The 15,836-nt window shown below is 44.1% G+C and overlaps 3 protein-coding genes across 3 annotated transcripts; all 3 read right to left on the bottom strand.

The window, feature by feature from the left end:
- Nucleotides 1–711: 711 nt before the first annotated feature.
- On the bottom strand, nucleotides 712–5,842 carry LOC101771992 (crooked neck-like protein 1). The gene is made up of 4 exons (XM_004962019.2): nucleotides 4,113–5,842; nucleotides 1,742–1,958; nucleotides 1,445–1,643; nucleotides 712–1,234 (listed from the first exon to the last, which is right to left on the bottom strand). The coding sequence occupies exons 1-4, from the start codon at nucleotides 5,742–5,744 to the stop codon at nucleotides 1,117–1,119; spliced, it is 2,166 nt and encodes a 721-aa protein (XP_004962076.1). The 5' UTR covers nucleotides 5,745–5,842; the 3' UTR covers nucleotides 712–1,116.
- Nucleotides 5,843–6,443: 601 nt separating this feature from the next.
- LOC101771595 (thioredoxin-like fold domain-containing protein MRL7L homolog, chloroplastic) lies at nucleotides 6,444–8,278 on the bottom strand. The gene is made up of 4 exons (XM_004962018.3): nucleotides 7,429–8,278; nucleotides 7,125–7,206; nucleotides 6,918–7,029; nucleotides 6,444–6,814 (listed from the first exon to the last, which is right to left on the bottom strand). The coding sequence occupies exons 1-4, from the start codon at nucleotides 8,124–8,126 to the stop codon at nucleotides 6,693–6,695; spliced, it is 1,014 nt and encodes a 337-aa protein (XP_004962075.1). The 5' UTR covers nucleotides 8,127–8,278; the 3' UTR covers nucleotides 6,444–6,692.
- A 1,084-nt stretch (nucleotides 8,279–9,362) lies between these two features.
- LOC101771194 (protease Do-like 10, mitochondrial) lies at nucleotides 9,363–14,092 on the bottom strand. The gene is made up of 8 exons (XM_004962017.3): nucleotides 13,663–14,092; nucleotides 12,946–13,191; nucleotides 12,027–12,222; nucleotides 11,682–11,941; nucleotides 11,270–11,397; nucleotides 10,287–10,490; nucleotides 10,074–10,124; nucleotides 9,363–9,969 (listed from the first exon to the last, which is right to left on the bottom strand). The coding sequence occupies exons 1-8, from the start codon at nucleotides 14,090–14,092 to the stop codon at nucleotides 9,724–9,726; spliced, it is 1,761 nt and encodes a 586-aa protein (XP_004962074.1). The 3' UTR covers nucleotides 9,363–9,723.
- Between the last annotated feature and the right edge of the window lie 1,744 nt (nucleotides 14,093–15,836).

The raw sequence follows: 15,836 nt of genomic DNA, 5'->3' as shown, positions 1-15,836 counted from the left end.
GACTGGCCCTATCCTTGATGAGTGGCTCCGTCCCTGAATTTTCTTCCAGCGTCGCCGCGATGCAATGATAACCTCCAAGAAAGCGAGCAGCAATGGAATCGATGGTGCCATACCCATATGCCAGCGCACCTCGAACACTACCTGAAACATGAGCAAGCGTACTTCCGTGCCATCGCCATCCAAGGCCCGGGCCTGGCCACGCCCGCAACGTACCAGGCGCCTATTGCTCTGCCCGGCCGGCAAGAACGCAATCACGATGCTTTGTTTGCATCTCCAGGCCGGGCCATGGATTGATTGATCGATCGGACGGCGGCCGTGCATGATACGAATGCGTGTATGGTGGTTGCTACCTGCAGTGGAAGCTGCCGACCATGGATGTGCCTTGGTTCATCGAGCATGGATGGAATTGTCCCGGCGCGGCGACCGCCGGCGCTCCGACGGGAATGCCACGACGAGCGCGGCTGCGGTGGGTGTGTGGGTGCGGGCGCGCGGCAGGTCGAAGGGAGAAGATCCGGAAGCCCAACTAGGCGGCCCGCGTAAGAAACGAAGAGGACGAGGAGGTCGCATGAAGCCCATCTAGGGGGAAGCTGCCTGGCACTCCCCCAAAAAAAAAAAGAGTGGCCTGCCTGGCAGGTTCCTTAATAATAAAAGTATAAGTAATTCTAGTAAGATCTCAAAAAAAAAAAAAAAGGATTCTCGTGGATAACAATCGAACTAAGAAAACTCAGCCTTAAACCTTCCACCACTTCTTTTTTGGTCAGCGGAAATACATATTTGAATACAAAAAGTGATACAATATGAATAGCAGATGGGAAAAACTATGACAGCACTACTTGTGAGTTTACAAGATTTACAAAAAGTGCCTACGAGAAGAATATGGTCATTTTCCCCCTAGTTTTGCCAAAACAATCACACGTCAAAGGAAATCCCAGTGCTGTTTTAGACTAAAGGGATTCTCGGGATTCTTTTCCACAGCAAGAGCATCCTTAGCACCTGTGACATCAAGAAATTGATCATTCCCGTTCTTGTAACTCTATCCACAGCATTGCATATGCTTTACATCTGATTTTGGCTGCCGCAAAATAGATATGACAATGCCACACTCAGATGTCAAGATCACTCATCATCATCGCCAGTTTTCTGCTTCTTCCATTTGTAAGCAGCTTCTAGGATCTTCAGGTTTGGTGCTTGAGCAACTTCATCAGGGAAAATGTAATCTATATACTCCTCATACCTGAAGGATTAAGCAAATGTTATGTCAGTACATATATTTCCAGAGATCCAGAAAACAAAAGGAAAGAGAAAAAGGCAACAGATTTTGTGCTTGCTATTTTCCTGATTTAAAATTTAGTGGATACTGACTAATGCATAACATAGCTACACATGCAGATGCAAACTTTCTGAAACAGAAATGCAAAAAGGAACAACTGAGTAAAGAGCATACGCTATGGTGGATCCATCTTCCGTAGGGATTGGTCTCTTCCGCTTGACTTTTCTTGGAGCCTTCTTCTGCACTAAGCTGACATCACCAAGATCACCGAAGCTCACCTCCTTACTAAGCCATTCTTCAAGAAGCATAGCTCTTTCCTCCTTCAACTCTGGGGCACTGGTTCTGAAGTAGTCGAATGCCCTTTCAAAGATAGCTGACCATCATAGCATATAAGGTGTTATTTTTACTTAGCGGTGAGTAAATAAATGCAAAAGAAATACATCCAGTAGGATTCTCTAACTCATCATTTACCTCTACATTTGCTAATCCGCTCCATCTGCTGCTCCTGATAACCAACTTCACTCTTTTTCTCCTCACTTTCGCTGTCTTCACTGCCCAAGCCAGCTGAGGCCTCGAACTCAGCAAAACTGATCCATACCTTCAAATGCTTTGTTCTCTCAAGCAGTCTTTCATATAGATCCCTTGCCCTACCAAATTCACTTTCATCAATTTCAAATTGCAGGTACTCCTGTGAGTCGAAAAGCAGGACATGAGTTGGTAAGCATCCATATAAAAAAAATATATAAAACAAACTTAGAAGTACTACAGGAAATAAACAGCACTAAATGAGTTAGTAAAAAAATTAAAAAGAATTAACTGAAATTTTCAGAATGTCTCAAATGTCAAAGTGATAAGAACTCATGCTGCACCAAGTAGATTACCAGATTTGCGGAATTTTTAAACATAACCTAAAACCATACAGTTTGAAAATGCATTATCAGGACAGATATTTGAAGCTAAATGCTACTATATTCTGTTTACTTCTTATAAACTGAGGCAGAAAAGTCCAACAGAAATCAATAACACAGGTGCTTTCAGTTACTTGCACTACAAACTAACCTAACACTTTTATGGTAGTATGAATGTCAAGCAGTAAGCCTACTGAAAAGTCCAAGAAAACTGAGGAAAATTGTACATAAGTTTACACAAAAGACAAATCCACTACAAAATCCCTGGGCAATGGTGCTTAATAAGATTATAAATGAAAATAAAACAAACATATTTTGTAATGAAAAATGTAAGGAATGCCAAGACTGTGATATGGCAGAGCAAAACTTATTCTTTCATAAACTAGACTGGATAGCATAGATTCAATGTAGAAGAATTGATGAAATTATTTTCTAAATTACATCGAATGACATCTAGTAACGAATATAATATGAAAGGAGAACATATCTGAACTAAATAGATGCAAATCTTACAGCAAAAAAGTTGGGTCCCAGGTAAGACAACAATAAATAGGATTCAGGTTTGCGAATGGTAAAAAAGAAACAAAATGTAGCATGCCCATTTTAGCTTGAGATGCAAATTGACTTTAGGATGTTGCAGCCAAATGTGCAGATCTCCATAATCCAATAAAGATCAAAGTCTCTAAATAAGCATATTGTGCGGTTAACCATAATGACATGACATAAGAATTGATCAATTAATATCTTACAAAGCTTTTAATGTCTGAACAATTTGCATGGTCAGATGCATTGCTTACCTGTTCAATAAGAAAACTACTAAAAGATGTGTTGGGTGTGACAAATTCATGCTAGAATTCTGAAACATTATTGGGCAACGATCAAACAGCCAATTGAACTGTACAAACATTTGTGATTATTCATCTCAGAAGGGTATACCGTGGAAGTCTAGGTTATGAGGCGCACTGGGATTCTGGCTGTCCCAGTTGCCATGACAAAAATCAGCAAATGAGAGTTAGGGAGGGAAAAAGGAGGAAGAATGGGTGAGCCAGCCAGACCAAGAACATGCAATCGGTGTCACCCCCGTTGGCTCTAATGCTGGTGGCCAGCGCGGAACATGCACTCATCACCTATGGCATGGTCGATATGGAAGGGGGCAGCAGCAGCGTTAAATCTGAGGGTGCAGAGCATGAGGAAAGGGAAGGGAAGCGGCAGGGAGGAGAAGTTGCGAGCGGCAGCAACACATCTGGAGAGAGGGAGGGAGAGGGAGAGAGCAGGATGTGAGAGGCCTGAGAGGGAGTGTGACTCGCGAGATGCGGAGGGGAAGCGGCAGCGCTGTTGGCCTGGATGGGATCGGGGGAACCGCATATGTAGGTCACACCAGGGATGTGGGCTGGCTGGTAGATTGGGCCAGGCCCCTTCTTATTCCTTCTTCCATCTTTCTTTTTTCCCTTTTCATTTTTTCTTCCTTGTCCATCAGCTATTTTGCAGTTTCTTAGATTTATATGGCGTCACCTTGCCTGGCCTTATAAGTGCCTAGGCATCACGTATGCTATTGGAAGGGGTGGCTTGCCATGCTTTTCCTTACCACTTTAAAAACCATGGAATATACAGAGAAATAGGGGCCAAAATACAAGTGCACAGTAAAAAAGTGTTTCTGCAGGGCCAAATAGTGACACAAACTTTCAGCAGAAAAGTTTGCAAACATATTAGCAAATCCAGGATATGTACAACAACATATTTTACCCAAAGAACAGTAGCTCTTTGAGCACCTAAAGAGCAATGTATAGTTCACTACAAAATGAGTTCTGATTATTTTAGTAACTAGGGCAGTGCTAATAGCTTATTACAATATCATTTATACTTGATCAGTTAGTTTAGGAATAATAACAAAACAATTGCATACCCATAAAATGTGCATAATCAAGAGAACATACCTTCCACAGAACCTCTGGCGTATCAAGGGCTGGCTGTGCAATAGCAAGTTCGTATATTGATCGAGCACGATCAGTCTCACTAAGGTTCTTCTCCAATTCAGCATACTTTCTCCAGGCATAACAGTTTGCTGGGGACCATTCAATGTATTTCTCGTAAAGAGTCCTACAACGGTCAAAGTTTCCAAGATACAGCTCGATTTCAATATATTTCTTAAATATCTTGCCCTTCGGGGCCATTCCAATTGCATTTCCAAGAATTTGTCGAGCAGCCTTTAGATTTCTCTGTCTTATCTCAAACTGGGCTGCCATGAGCCATATCTTTGCGAACGTGAACTTCTTGTGTGGAATCAACTTCAGGCATTCCTTGTAAACCTCCCTGGTCCGTTCCATGTCTTGTGCATCAAGCTCCTCATAAAGTGCATAGTTAATCCAGAGGAATATATACCTCTGCCAATACCGCTTCTCCTCTGCAGGGGGCACATTAGCAATGGCCCTCTCATAAACCTCCCTGATCCTGTCCTTATTCCCAACACTCTCCTCCAGGCGGATGTAATCAAACCATGAGTCATAGTTTAGTGGGTTCTTCCTCACCTCATCCTCATACTGAAATCTCCTCTTCCCCACAATGGCATCCTCAATCCCCTCACGGTCACCAAATTGCTTCTCAAATGCCAGAAACTTCCTGTACAGTTCCTCAGCCCGACCCTTCGGCACCCTGTCCAGCGCATGTTTGTATATAGCACGTGCACGCTCAACCTCCCGGCACCTCTCCTCAAACTCTGCAAATGCCACAAACAGCACCTCTGCATCCTCATCGTCCGCAAGCAGGTCCGCCGCACGCTCATATACCCGTCGTGCCCGCTCTACTTCACCACGCTTCATCTCAAACTTAGCGTAGCGGATGAAAGTGTCTGGCCGTGGATGCTCAGCTACAAACCGCTCATAGATAGCCCTGGCGCGCTCGACCTCCCCATAACGCAGCTCAAACTTGATGTAAGAATTCCACCCAGCTGTGTCAGGTCGCCACGCCATCCAGCGCTCAAACACCTGGCGCGCATTGGCAACCGCGCCAAGCAGCTCCTCCATGTGGATGTACTTGTACCATAGCTGGTCGACCCGCGGGAGGAGCGACACCGCACGGTCCCAGACGTTCCTGGCGTGGTTGACGAACCGGTTCCGCATCTCGAACTCGGCATACTTGAGCCAGAGCGTGTGGTCGCGGTGGGCGACGTCGAGCGCGCGCTCGTAGACGGACCGCGCGCGCGCGAAGTCCCGCTGCTGCTCCTCCCACCGCGCGTACTTGACCCACGCCGAGACGCTCCACCGCACGCGGCGGATGACGTCCTCGAACTCCTTCCGCTTGCGGAGGCGGTACTCGGCGAGCTCGTGGGTGTCTGTGATCTTCTGCTTGGGCGGGCGTATCTCGGGCTCCTGCCGCTCCCGGGCCTCCCGGAGGATCTGCTCCGCCGTGATCTGGACCGGCGCGGGGGTCTTGTTCTTGACCCGCGTGGCGCGGGGCAGCTTGACCTCGGTGTCGCGCTTGGTGAGGAAGCCGAGGCTGGGGTCGGAGGCGGACGGCGCCTTCGCGGGATCCCCGCCGCCGGCGCCGCCGCCGCGTGTAGTGAGCGCCATGGCCGGCGTTAGGGTTAGGGTTTAGATTTTTGGGCGGAGGCGGGCGGGGAGATGAGATGGGAAAAGTAACGGGATTGGGGACTGGGAGGGAGAAGAGGGGGAGACAGACCCGCGGCGCTCGCGCTAGCCGCTAGGGTGCCGGAAGAGACGGGCTTTTTTTGACTCCTGGTTGTTTGGGCCTTGGGCCTCCGTCGGCTTCTGGAAAATGCTTATTCAATATATGATGCTCCGCCTGCTGAAAAGTTTTGATAGAGGGAGACTGAGAGCAAACCACGCTAAAATCGATCTACATTCGAGTTCGCTCGATAAAAGCTTGTTTTTTTTATCTGGTTAAGGTTATGAGATATTAGACATTTCTTTTTTCTCGCGTTTGCTTGCAGGGTCTAGGATTAGGATTCAATTTTTATGACAAATACCCCTGCTTGAACCTTTAAACGGTGAAATTGTGTCGGTTTGGATATCTGATCACAAATTTTTCATTCAAAAAACCTGTCGGATTTTATACTTGGATGTGAAACCTGAAGCCGCTAGAGTTTACTGGCATTCGCCGTAGATGGAAGACGAAGCATCAAGCAGATACCAGCAATCGTCAGAAAATTATGCTTGTTCTTTGTTTGCAACCTGTCGCAGTGTTAAAGTCAACCCGATATAACACCGGGATCCTCACCATATTCGTATCATATCAAAATAAGAAAAATAAATAGATAATTTGGATACTTCATAGACATCTCCATCCTTGTGATCTTTATATCTATATTCTAATAGTCTAATGTTCAATCCTTGTGACAGAAATTTCCAGACATTGCACCGCACCACAAAGAGGTTGCTTAGTGGAGATTTGTCGAAAGAGTTGAGAGTTTCAACACTAGAATCCTAATAGTGTACACTGATGCAATTCGAGGCACTAGATTACTATAACTAATACGAGGCTAAGCTTCCACGTTGTTCTCATGACATCAAAGGGACCTTTTCTTGACCCTTCCCATCTGCTTCACACAAGAAAGGTGGCCTTGCTGCTTTGTAGTAGAAGAACGCCATCATCCTCGACCATGCCTCCGCCGACCGAACAACTAGCACGAGAGATTCATGGTCAGGGAACTTCACAACACAGCTGATCAAAAGCAAGTTGGTGAATTAGCTGATTATTTCTCTATGACGATCCATACAACCTACCTTTCTCACGGTGTATTATCCTCCCTGCATTAGTGAAGAGAATCTCAGGGAAACCAGAAACCTTCAGCGCGTCCACAAGGTCAGCCTCGGCACAGGCATCTACCGCCACACACTGCAGAATGATAAGTGCATAGTCAGAACTTGGAAGCTCCTTGAAGCACCAATTACCAAGGAAATTACTGAAAGATGTTGCAACGAAGTATGTACCCTTGGTGACGGCAGATTGTGTTCCCAAAACAACTCGATCGCCTTAGTAAGCTCAGCCCTTGCCATCTCATTCTCCTGTGGTCTACAAGAACAAAGATCATGCTTTCTCAAACTGACATTGGATGGAAGGGTGTTCAATAAATTCCATGACCTATTCATTGACAATTGAAACAAGACAAAACACTAGCTCCCTTGCAATTTAGACAGAACCGTTCAGGTTCAGCATATACTATCAAGTATTCAAATCTATTCAACTGCAATGTGCAACCACTTGCGAAAGAACAAGGAATGAATTTTGCAGTACCTCTTATATCTGTTATGCACAAGCACAACCATCGGTCCGAAATCAGTGAACACGGACGCATCCCAATCCTGTGTCTTGACATCCCTAATCGGCTTGATGTAATTGTCATCCTCCCAAACAATCTCCTTGTCACCCTGATTCCCCGTGTCATCCTCCTCGTCGGCGTCATCCTTCTTCTCGGCCTTGATGGTGATCTTGTCGAAGAACTGGCCGAGGCTGAAGCCCATCCCATCCTCGGCGTCCTCAGGCCAGTCCGGGTCCTCTTCCTCCACCACCAGCTCGTATTTGGTCAGCAGCTCCCGCATCTTGGCCTTCCGCTCCTCCGGGTCCGTGAGCTCCGCCGTCTCCGGGACGCGGTCCATCATCTCCCGTATCTTCCGGCGCAGCGTCCTCCGCTCCTCGTCCGTCATGGGCACCTCGCCGTCCTCGCCGCCCTCGTCATCGCTGGACTCGGAGTCGGTGTCGCCGGCGTCGTCGCGCGCACGGCCGCCGAGCACCAGCTGCACGGCCTTGGAGTCGCTCGCCCCCGCCCCTGCCCGCGCGCAGCCGGCGAGCACGAGCCTCCCGCGGCGTGGGCAAGAACCGAAGCCTATGAGGCTCGCCGCGCGCGCAGATAACCTGTGGAAGCTCCAGCGGGGTGGACCGCGCTGCTCCGCCCCTTTCAGGCAAAACGTCGAACAGGTCGCGGGCAGCGCCATCGTGCTGTCCCACCGCTCACTCACGCAGTGCGCCTCTCTTCTAATCTAGGGCTCGAGTCAAGCAGTAAGATTGGAGGTGATTCTTGCTAAGCTTCGCGTGCGTAATCCACTTCTGCTTCTTGGGGCGTGATATTTGTTCACGCCGCCGCAGCGGGAGGTGGACAGTGAGTTGAACTGCTGAACTAACCTGGAAATGGAATTTTTTTATTTTTTTATTTTTTAATTTAATATTTTACAAAAATATATAGAAAAAAATTGCAAATCCACAGCTATACCACCATTTCAAACGGCGGAAGGTACTAACCTACCGTACACTTTTGAAAAATCATAACTAATTCATATGAACTTATATGGAGATAAACTTTATAACAAAATTATAGATCTCGACGAGATCTACAACTTTGTAGTTCAAACTGTTTTCATTTGATACCATTTTTATACTCAAATAATCGACACAAGTTTCAGATCCATCTTTATGCTCAAATAATCGACAAGTGTCGATCTGAAACTTGTGTCGATTATCATATCTGAAACTTGTGTCGATTATCAGATCTGAAACTTGTGTCGATTATTTAAGCACAAATATAGTATCAAATAAAAATAGTTTGAACTATAAAGTTGTATTTCTCGATCAGATCTATAATTTTTATATAAAGTTTATCTCCATCCGAGTTCATATGAATTAGTTATGATTTTTTGAAAGTCTAAAATTTGAATTTTAGATCTGAAACTTGTGTCGATTATTTGAATACCAAGATGACACTAAATGAAAAAGGATTGAACTAAAAAATTATGCATCTCGTTTCATATAAAGTTTATCTCCATCTGAGTTCATATGAATTAATATAAAGTTTATCTCCATCTGAGTTCGTATGAATTAGTTATGATTTTTTGAAAGTGTACTTCCTGAAGCTTACTGCCGCCGTTTGAAACGGCAGTACAAGTATAGATTTGCAATTTTTTTATTAATTTTTGTAAAATATTAAAATAAAAAATATGAAAATAAAAAAATTGGGGAAATGGGGCAGAGATCCACTAATTTACAGCCTATTGAAGCCCATTGGACCCAACCGAGAGTTTGAATGAATGAATCACCTAGAGGCCCATTACAGGTTGGTCAAAGCCCAGAGCTCCTGGAGGTTTTCCTGATGTCCGATGCAAGACGCATCTTGACAACAAGGTTCACTTTCTCCTCTCTCTTACTCTTTCCCCCCTTTTCATAACATGTCTGCAAAGAAACATTGAACTGAAATTCTTTTTCTTTTTCTATGCTGTGCTTCCTGATGATACACACGATACATGATCTGAACTCAACATTGGGGGCGCTACGCCAACGCCCGGTAAAAATGGATGCTTTGGAAAAAAGAATGGTTACGTTTCTGTTACATATCAGGCTAGCTCCGGCGCTCATAATCTTATTCTCTGACGACCCTCCTTTCGTCAAAACTGAAGCGGCTCAGCAAGGAGCAACTGAAGCCATGGTACAACTCCAGGAGGTCATTGGCAGGTGCGCCTGCCTTGCCAAAAATGAAGCGAGCTCCTCGGAACTGTGCTTCAGCAGGGAGCTCTCCAACTAGGTCTACAAAAAATCTCCCCATTAGCTGGTGCATGATGCCTCAACCTCACCGTTAGTCGCTTGCTCTTCGACAAGGTCGCTCGACATGGCTGACGGTATCCTGTGCCGCTTGAGGACCCGGGATGTGGCGAGCCTTGCGTTCTGGTACTTCAGGATGATGACTCTTTCATCATCCAAATCGAATCTCAAGTTTTCTTCAGTGCAGCTTTCCACAAGGCTGCACAAGTGCTTCAGGTTTTCAACCTCCACACCATTAACCTTCTTTACCTGGTGATCATGCGATATTAGGCTTCTTGAATAGTAGGATATATGCTGGAGAATTGATGTCTCTGCTTGGGTACCAGTGTACCAGGGTAGTTATAGCATCATACCTGCAGTTCAGCAAGCCTTTCATAACCAACGTTGATATCATCCATGAGAACCTGAAAAATAATTATTCAGTACAAAGATAAATATTATCAGAAGATAATGGGAATCCTGTGGTGCCAAGTGTTTTTCTATATAACTGGTACCAAGTGTTTGTGAATGGAATATTGAAATGTAGAACAGAATCGCAGTGAGGTAGTGAATTAATGGTACAATACCTGAGATAAGACAACTAGCTGTTCACCAGCCTTCTTGGGAAGTTCTCTTAGTGCCCGTTCACATAATCGGCGTGGTGAGGCATTATACCAGTCTTCTCCAAATTCATGGAGATAAGGCTGGGTTAGCGGGATAAATACAAAACCAGCAAATATATAGTAGCTTGGTAGTTTATCAAATTGATGGACTGGAACTAAAGGCTGCAACTGCATAATAAAAAAACACATACAAGAAATCAGTTACAACTTCAAGGGTCAACATTTTGAAAGCTATAGGCACTAGCATAACACAGAAATAGCGAAGAAAGAAATGATGAGTGAAAAGAGAAGACTGGGAGAGCTGTGTAGAATACCATTTGGTTCAAATTACATGGACTGCTAAGGACCTACTCCCTCCATCCCAAAAAGAATGACTTTCTGGGATTTTCCAGACAGATTAGAGGTGAATGAAAAAGAGGCATGTACCCTTAGTTAGTTCAGTTTGCATATAGAAAATGAAGAAAATATGTTTCCATTTAATCATGCATGCACGAGATCAACACGCCAAATTATGCATGCATAAGATTTAAATCCTAGAACGTCATTCTTTTTGGGACAAATTTTGAATGCCAAAACATCATTCTTTTTGGGACAGAGGGAGTACATAAGAGATGAGTTGGTCTCTGCCCAGATACTTAAATAACTCTACAAGGGCCAAAACAGACCCATTAGCTAATATCAATGGGTTCGGTGTGGTACAAACTTACATTGATATGTTGGTGAGTTCTGGAACAGGGATATTGCTTATGTGGGATAGTGTACCGATCTAGATTTTTCAAGGTTGAATCTATTACCATGTCTAGCACTTGCAAAATTGGTGTGAAGGTAAACAAGAATAGCAATAGAATAACACTACTATATTTGGTAACCAGCAAGCAACCATAAATTGCACCCATATAATCAAAGGTACAGATCAAATCAAATGTAATAATATGGCAAGGACTCACAGGTCTAAGTATGACACTCAATTCTTGCTCTTTACCATCTCTTAATGCTTTGAGAACAGCTGTTTCTCCAGGCTTCTTCATGGACACCAGATGATCAAAGGTGATCCTCTCCCTATTCCGGAATGGAACTGCAGACAATATAACGGACAATATTAAGTGGTTGATGCTGTGATGCCACTATCTAGAAATAGTTCATGAATTGATTCACGGATTTGCACAAAAAGCTGCAAAGAAGTATGCAAAAACATGCACCAAGGGTGTGAAATGTATATGCGTCCATGTTATTGCGTGCTACAGCCTCACAGATACCATAACAAATAGAAAGGTAAATGGAAAAAAAAACAAATATGCAACAGAAATTGGTTGGTTATGCATATTGAGGTATTGCATACGTGGAAACTTTTAAGCTCACCTGTCCCGTCATTTGCTATAGGTACACCATCAAACGCAAGGAGGATATCATCTTTCTTCAAAATCTTGTGAGCATCAGATAGAGGATTTATTCTACTAACTAAAACTCCAGTCATTTCAGGCCGCATACCAAAGCACTCTCTTAATTGAATATTTTCAGTAGCCTGGCAAGATACTCCAAGAGTACAAAATCCAGAATATTTACCATTCTCTTCTACTCCAGAAATGAAACGCTTAATCACAGGCACTGGTATGATATAACTGAAAAAAAAAGAGGAAAACGTTAAGAAAAAAAACTAGGTGGCAAAGGTTAAATTGGTGCAAAAGGAAAAGGTTAATGACTCACCCAATGTTTTCTGCCCCTGACAAATTCTGGAAAGCAACTCCGGCTACTTTATCACCCATAATTGCAGGTCCTCCACTGTTACCTGGATTAATTGCCGCATCTATTTGTATAGCCATAAGCTGTGTAGCACCATGGGCATATTGTGTTGGTTCAACTCTAGAGACAACCCCCTTGGTAACAGAAATATTGTCTCCACCTGAGTCATAGCAAGTTTAGGATCATATACTGTCCAACATTTGACATAGTTCTGTTTTCTATGAAGTATAGAGAGAATCTCTTGCACAATGATTAATGTTAGCAGTAATATTGAAGCCTGCCGAGCTGCACAACTAGGAGAAGTAGGCAATCTTTGAGAGATAAGATAAATAGTCATACGAATATCATCAGGTACAAGCATGCATGCATGCATAAATTGAAATGGCAGGAAGTCGTAGCACCTATATATACTGGAGTAGCTATTGGTGTCATATAGTCTGCCATGTAGATGATGTTACAGGAAAGTAGAAAGGCACTTGCTACATAAAATTCCTGGGCTGCTTATCACGAATTTTTCATGATTGGTTACCAAGTTAATAGAGAAGCAAATTGTTTGTTATGAATTTTAGAAGTGGTGAAATCATAAAGATGATTGAGCTTCCCCTTTCCATTAACATCCTGTATTCATGTGTTCCAATTATTTATTAGTTTGCTTGCCGATGCAATCAATTAGACCACATTCACTCATCCAAAACAGTACTAACATGTTTCAATTCATCAATTGCACCCTTGCAGAATAGATGGTCATGTGTATGCTGCATGTGCAACTTGAATTGGATACCGTCATGGATGGAATGGAATTATATAACTAACAAGTTCGTCTTCTAGATACAAATACTGGAATAAATATCAGACTGCCAACTACTCAATGTCAGGCTCATACCTTGAGGGTAGCCTACCACCGCAACAGCTTCTTGCAAAAAGGGGATTTCACCAAGCTCCAAGCTGTTCACCCCATCCCAGAACTCCTCACTCTCAACAGTCAACAGAGCCAAGTCACATTCATGACCAACAGCCTGGACCTCTGCCTTGTATTTGGTAGGCGAACCATGCTTCCTCACAAGAACAAAAGTGTGATCAGCTACAACATGAGCATTTGTCACAATCCTTCTTCCAGGAATTACAAATCCTGCAACAGGGACATTGAATTCAGAGATGAACCAAAGAAGGACTTCTGTTTCAGTGCATTTGAATCTGCTCAGTTGTCATAAGGTCTACAAAGATTGATTTTTCACACCATGCGAACTGTGGAGTCATATTAACCACATCAGCTTGTCGGTATACCTAAAGATCCAACAATTCCCGTGCTCTACAACATATGATATGCCTATACAACAGACATTGAGACACACAATTCAGAGCTAAAGTACAAATTTCCTTTGCAAATTTGGAACCAGCAAATTACTCAACCACGAGCTCTAAACTTGTAATGTAAACGAGTGGATTTTTTTAGGTCGATTTCAAGAGAACTTGACACTCAAGCCCTCCACAAGCTTACTTTCGATGCCTCTCGCACACAGACACCTAAATACGTGGCAGAGATCCAAACCAAACACAGCAATACACTACTACGACACGAGCGCCAAAATCGGTGCCTTACCGGAGCCCATGCTCTCTCGCTGCGCCTTGTTCTGCCACGGCAAGAAGTAGTTGGGGCTGCTGGACACCGTGAACACCTTCACCACGGAGTCCAGAGCCAGCTCCACCGCAGCGTACGCGTCCGTGTCATGCCGCACCAGCACTCCCGCCGCCTCCTCCTCCTCCCCCTCCACCTCCTCGGGAATCGCCGGGGCTCCCCGCGCGCCACCGCATTCGCCTAGGCGGGATGGGGCGGAGGAAGAGAAGGAGGCGGGGGAGAAGCGGTGGGCGGCGGCGAGGTGCGGGAGGAAGGCGCGGGTAAGGGTTCGGAGAGGCGGGAGAGGAGGCGGAGCCGAGGGCGGGGGTGCGGGAGGGTGCAGGAAGACGCGGAGGGAGCGGACGGAGGAGGAGGAAGAGGAGAGGCGGCGGAGGGAGCGAGCTGCGGCGAGCATGGTGGCTTCGCCGGAGGGAGAGACGAGAGGAGAGGAGGGAGCAGCAGGACGGATCGAGGGTTTGGGAGTTTTCGGCTCGTGGGTTTTAGGTTGGGTACTTGCGTAAACCCAAAACTTGGGTATTTCCGTATTTGGGTTCAGCGAATCAGCAGCGAATACAATTAAAATTCGTGTGCCCAAAATCCATCGCAGCATTAAGAATTTCAAGCAGGAAAAAAATGTGTGAAGCAATCTAAGTTAGTCAATTTATACAAGCTAATAATGTTGAAGAATTAGTAGCATAGGAGTACAGTTTCCTCTGAAAGTTTCCTCTGAAAGGAGAGGCATCTTTCAGCTGAAGGATGTCTTTTGGTAGAATAATAAAATCATGGCTCCAAACTAGTATCAAGTGTGGTCCTAACCAACAATGTTCAAATTAAGAAAGTGATCTCAAGGTTCTTGTCAATCTCATAATTTGTTAGCCAAGCCTTCGTAGGGGTCAATGTTCATGTACAGTACTCCCTCCGTCCTATTCGTTTTAGCTTTTCTAGATACATATCTTTTACCATGTATCTATCTAGATATATAATATATATATATATATATATATATATATATATTAGGTGCATAGTAAAAATTATGTCTACAAAAATCAAAACAAATAGTAATTTAGGAGAGAGGGAGTATGCCTAATATACATGTGTTGCCACCGAGACAGAGAATCTCCTAGTATTATGACCTGATTGGAACGAGGAACAATCCAACGGTGAAACTACTGAGGCCTCGTTCGTTTTGGTCGCATTGGATCCCGACCAGGATTACTTCCACGCCCAGTTCAAGTGATTCCACCTGTGTCACTCAATCCGGCTAGAATTTAACCCTACCAATCCACTCAAACCGAAGATGCACACAGGTGGAATCAATCCAGATCAAGCTAGCAAGAAAATATAAGAAATACCATACCACTTCCGGGTCAGCTTGCGTCTACAATCCATGGCCACCACAAAAAATGAATAGTAAACAACCTTGTTGCTATCTAGAACAAACACAAAATTTGTCCCCAATATAACTTGCACCATGGCAAGAACAACAGACGCATCTTCATAACACCACGACAGGCAAATGTGGTCTACAAAAGCATAGTCATAGCACTATGATATCTAACACAAGTACATTGCCACCAGAACAAAGTGTATCGTGATAGTAGTAGAATCACCATCTCAGAAACATCATAGCAAATCATCTACTGTGGGATCAAACAAACGTATCTAGAGCTGCTGCCAGCCTGCCACCACCTGATGGAGAACCTGCAAGAATGAAGAGTTTGTGAGGTCACAGAAGCTCATTGTCTCGGTGCTGTTTGGAAACATATTATTTCTTTGGGGATACTAATCAACTGCTTTGAACTTCAAAGCATAAGAGATGGAACAACTAACAAGACTTACTACAAGGATTCAGCTTATATACTGCATGGAAAATTGGCAAGAGCATCACTCTGTTAGGCAGGTCCAACAGATTGCTAATAGTTTTGAGCAAGCAAGAAAGGAAAAAATAGTGACTGCTTTAGCAACTGTGACTGTCACTACTATGTCAAAACCAAAGCCTAGTTGTAACCATTCTTTAACTTATATTCAGTCTAGACCATTGGAGAAAGAACAACTATCTATTATCATGATGAGAGAAATTAACAACGGTCATAAAACATAACAAGAAATATATTTAAATCACAGCTAACAGAATGACAGTTTACAATAGCACCAAACTC

This window comes from Setaria italica, chromosome III, assembly GCF_000263155.2.
Source record: "Setaria italica strain Yugu1 chromosome III, Setaria_italica_v2.0, whole genome shotgun sequence".
Classification (NCBI taxonomy): Eukaryota; Viridiplantae; Streptophyta; class Magnoliopsida; order Poales; family Poaceae; genus Setaria; species Setaria italica.
This window is presented reverse-complemented; position numbering and strand designations above follow the sequence as displayed.

Coding starts and splice junctions, on each gene's coding strand:
- LOC101771194 (XM_004962017.3), bottom strand. CDS start 14,092: ATGCTCGCCGCAGCTCGCTCCCTCCGCCGCCTCTCCTCTTCCTCCTCC. Junction 12,223..12,945: donor GGTGGTAGGCTACCCTCAAG/GTATGAGCCTGA, acceptor GCTATGACTCAG/GTGGAGACAATATTTCTGTT. Junction 9,970..10,073: donor AAAGGCTTGCTGAACTGCAG/GTATGATGCTAT, acceptor CATGATCACCAG/GTAAAGAAGGTTAATGGTGT.
- LOC101771992 (XM_004962019.2), bottom strand. CDS start 5,744: ATGGCGCTCACTACACGCGGCGGCGGCGCCGGCGGCGGGGATCCCGCG. Junction 1,644..1,741: donor GCGGATTAGCAAATGTAGAG/GTAAATGATGAG, acceptor TATGATGGTCAG/CTATCTTTGAAAGGGCATTC. Junction 1,235..1,444: donor GAAGATGGATCCACCATAGC/GTATGCTCTTTA, acceptor TTAATCCTTCAG/GTATGAGGAGTATATAGATT.
- LOC101771595 (XM_004962018.3), bottom strand. CDS start 8,126: ATGGCGCTGCCCGCGACCTGTTCGACGTTTTGCCTGAAAGGGGCGGAG. Junction 7,030..7,124: donor ACAATCTGCCGTCACCAAGG/GTACATACTTCG, acceptor ATCATTCTGCAG/TGTGTGGCGGTAGATGCCTG. Junction 6,815..6,917: donor GATAATACACCGTGAGAAAG/GTAGGTTGTATG, acceptor CTCTCGTGCTAG/TTGTTCGGTCGGCGGAGGCA.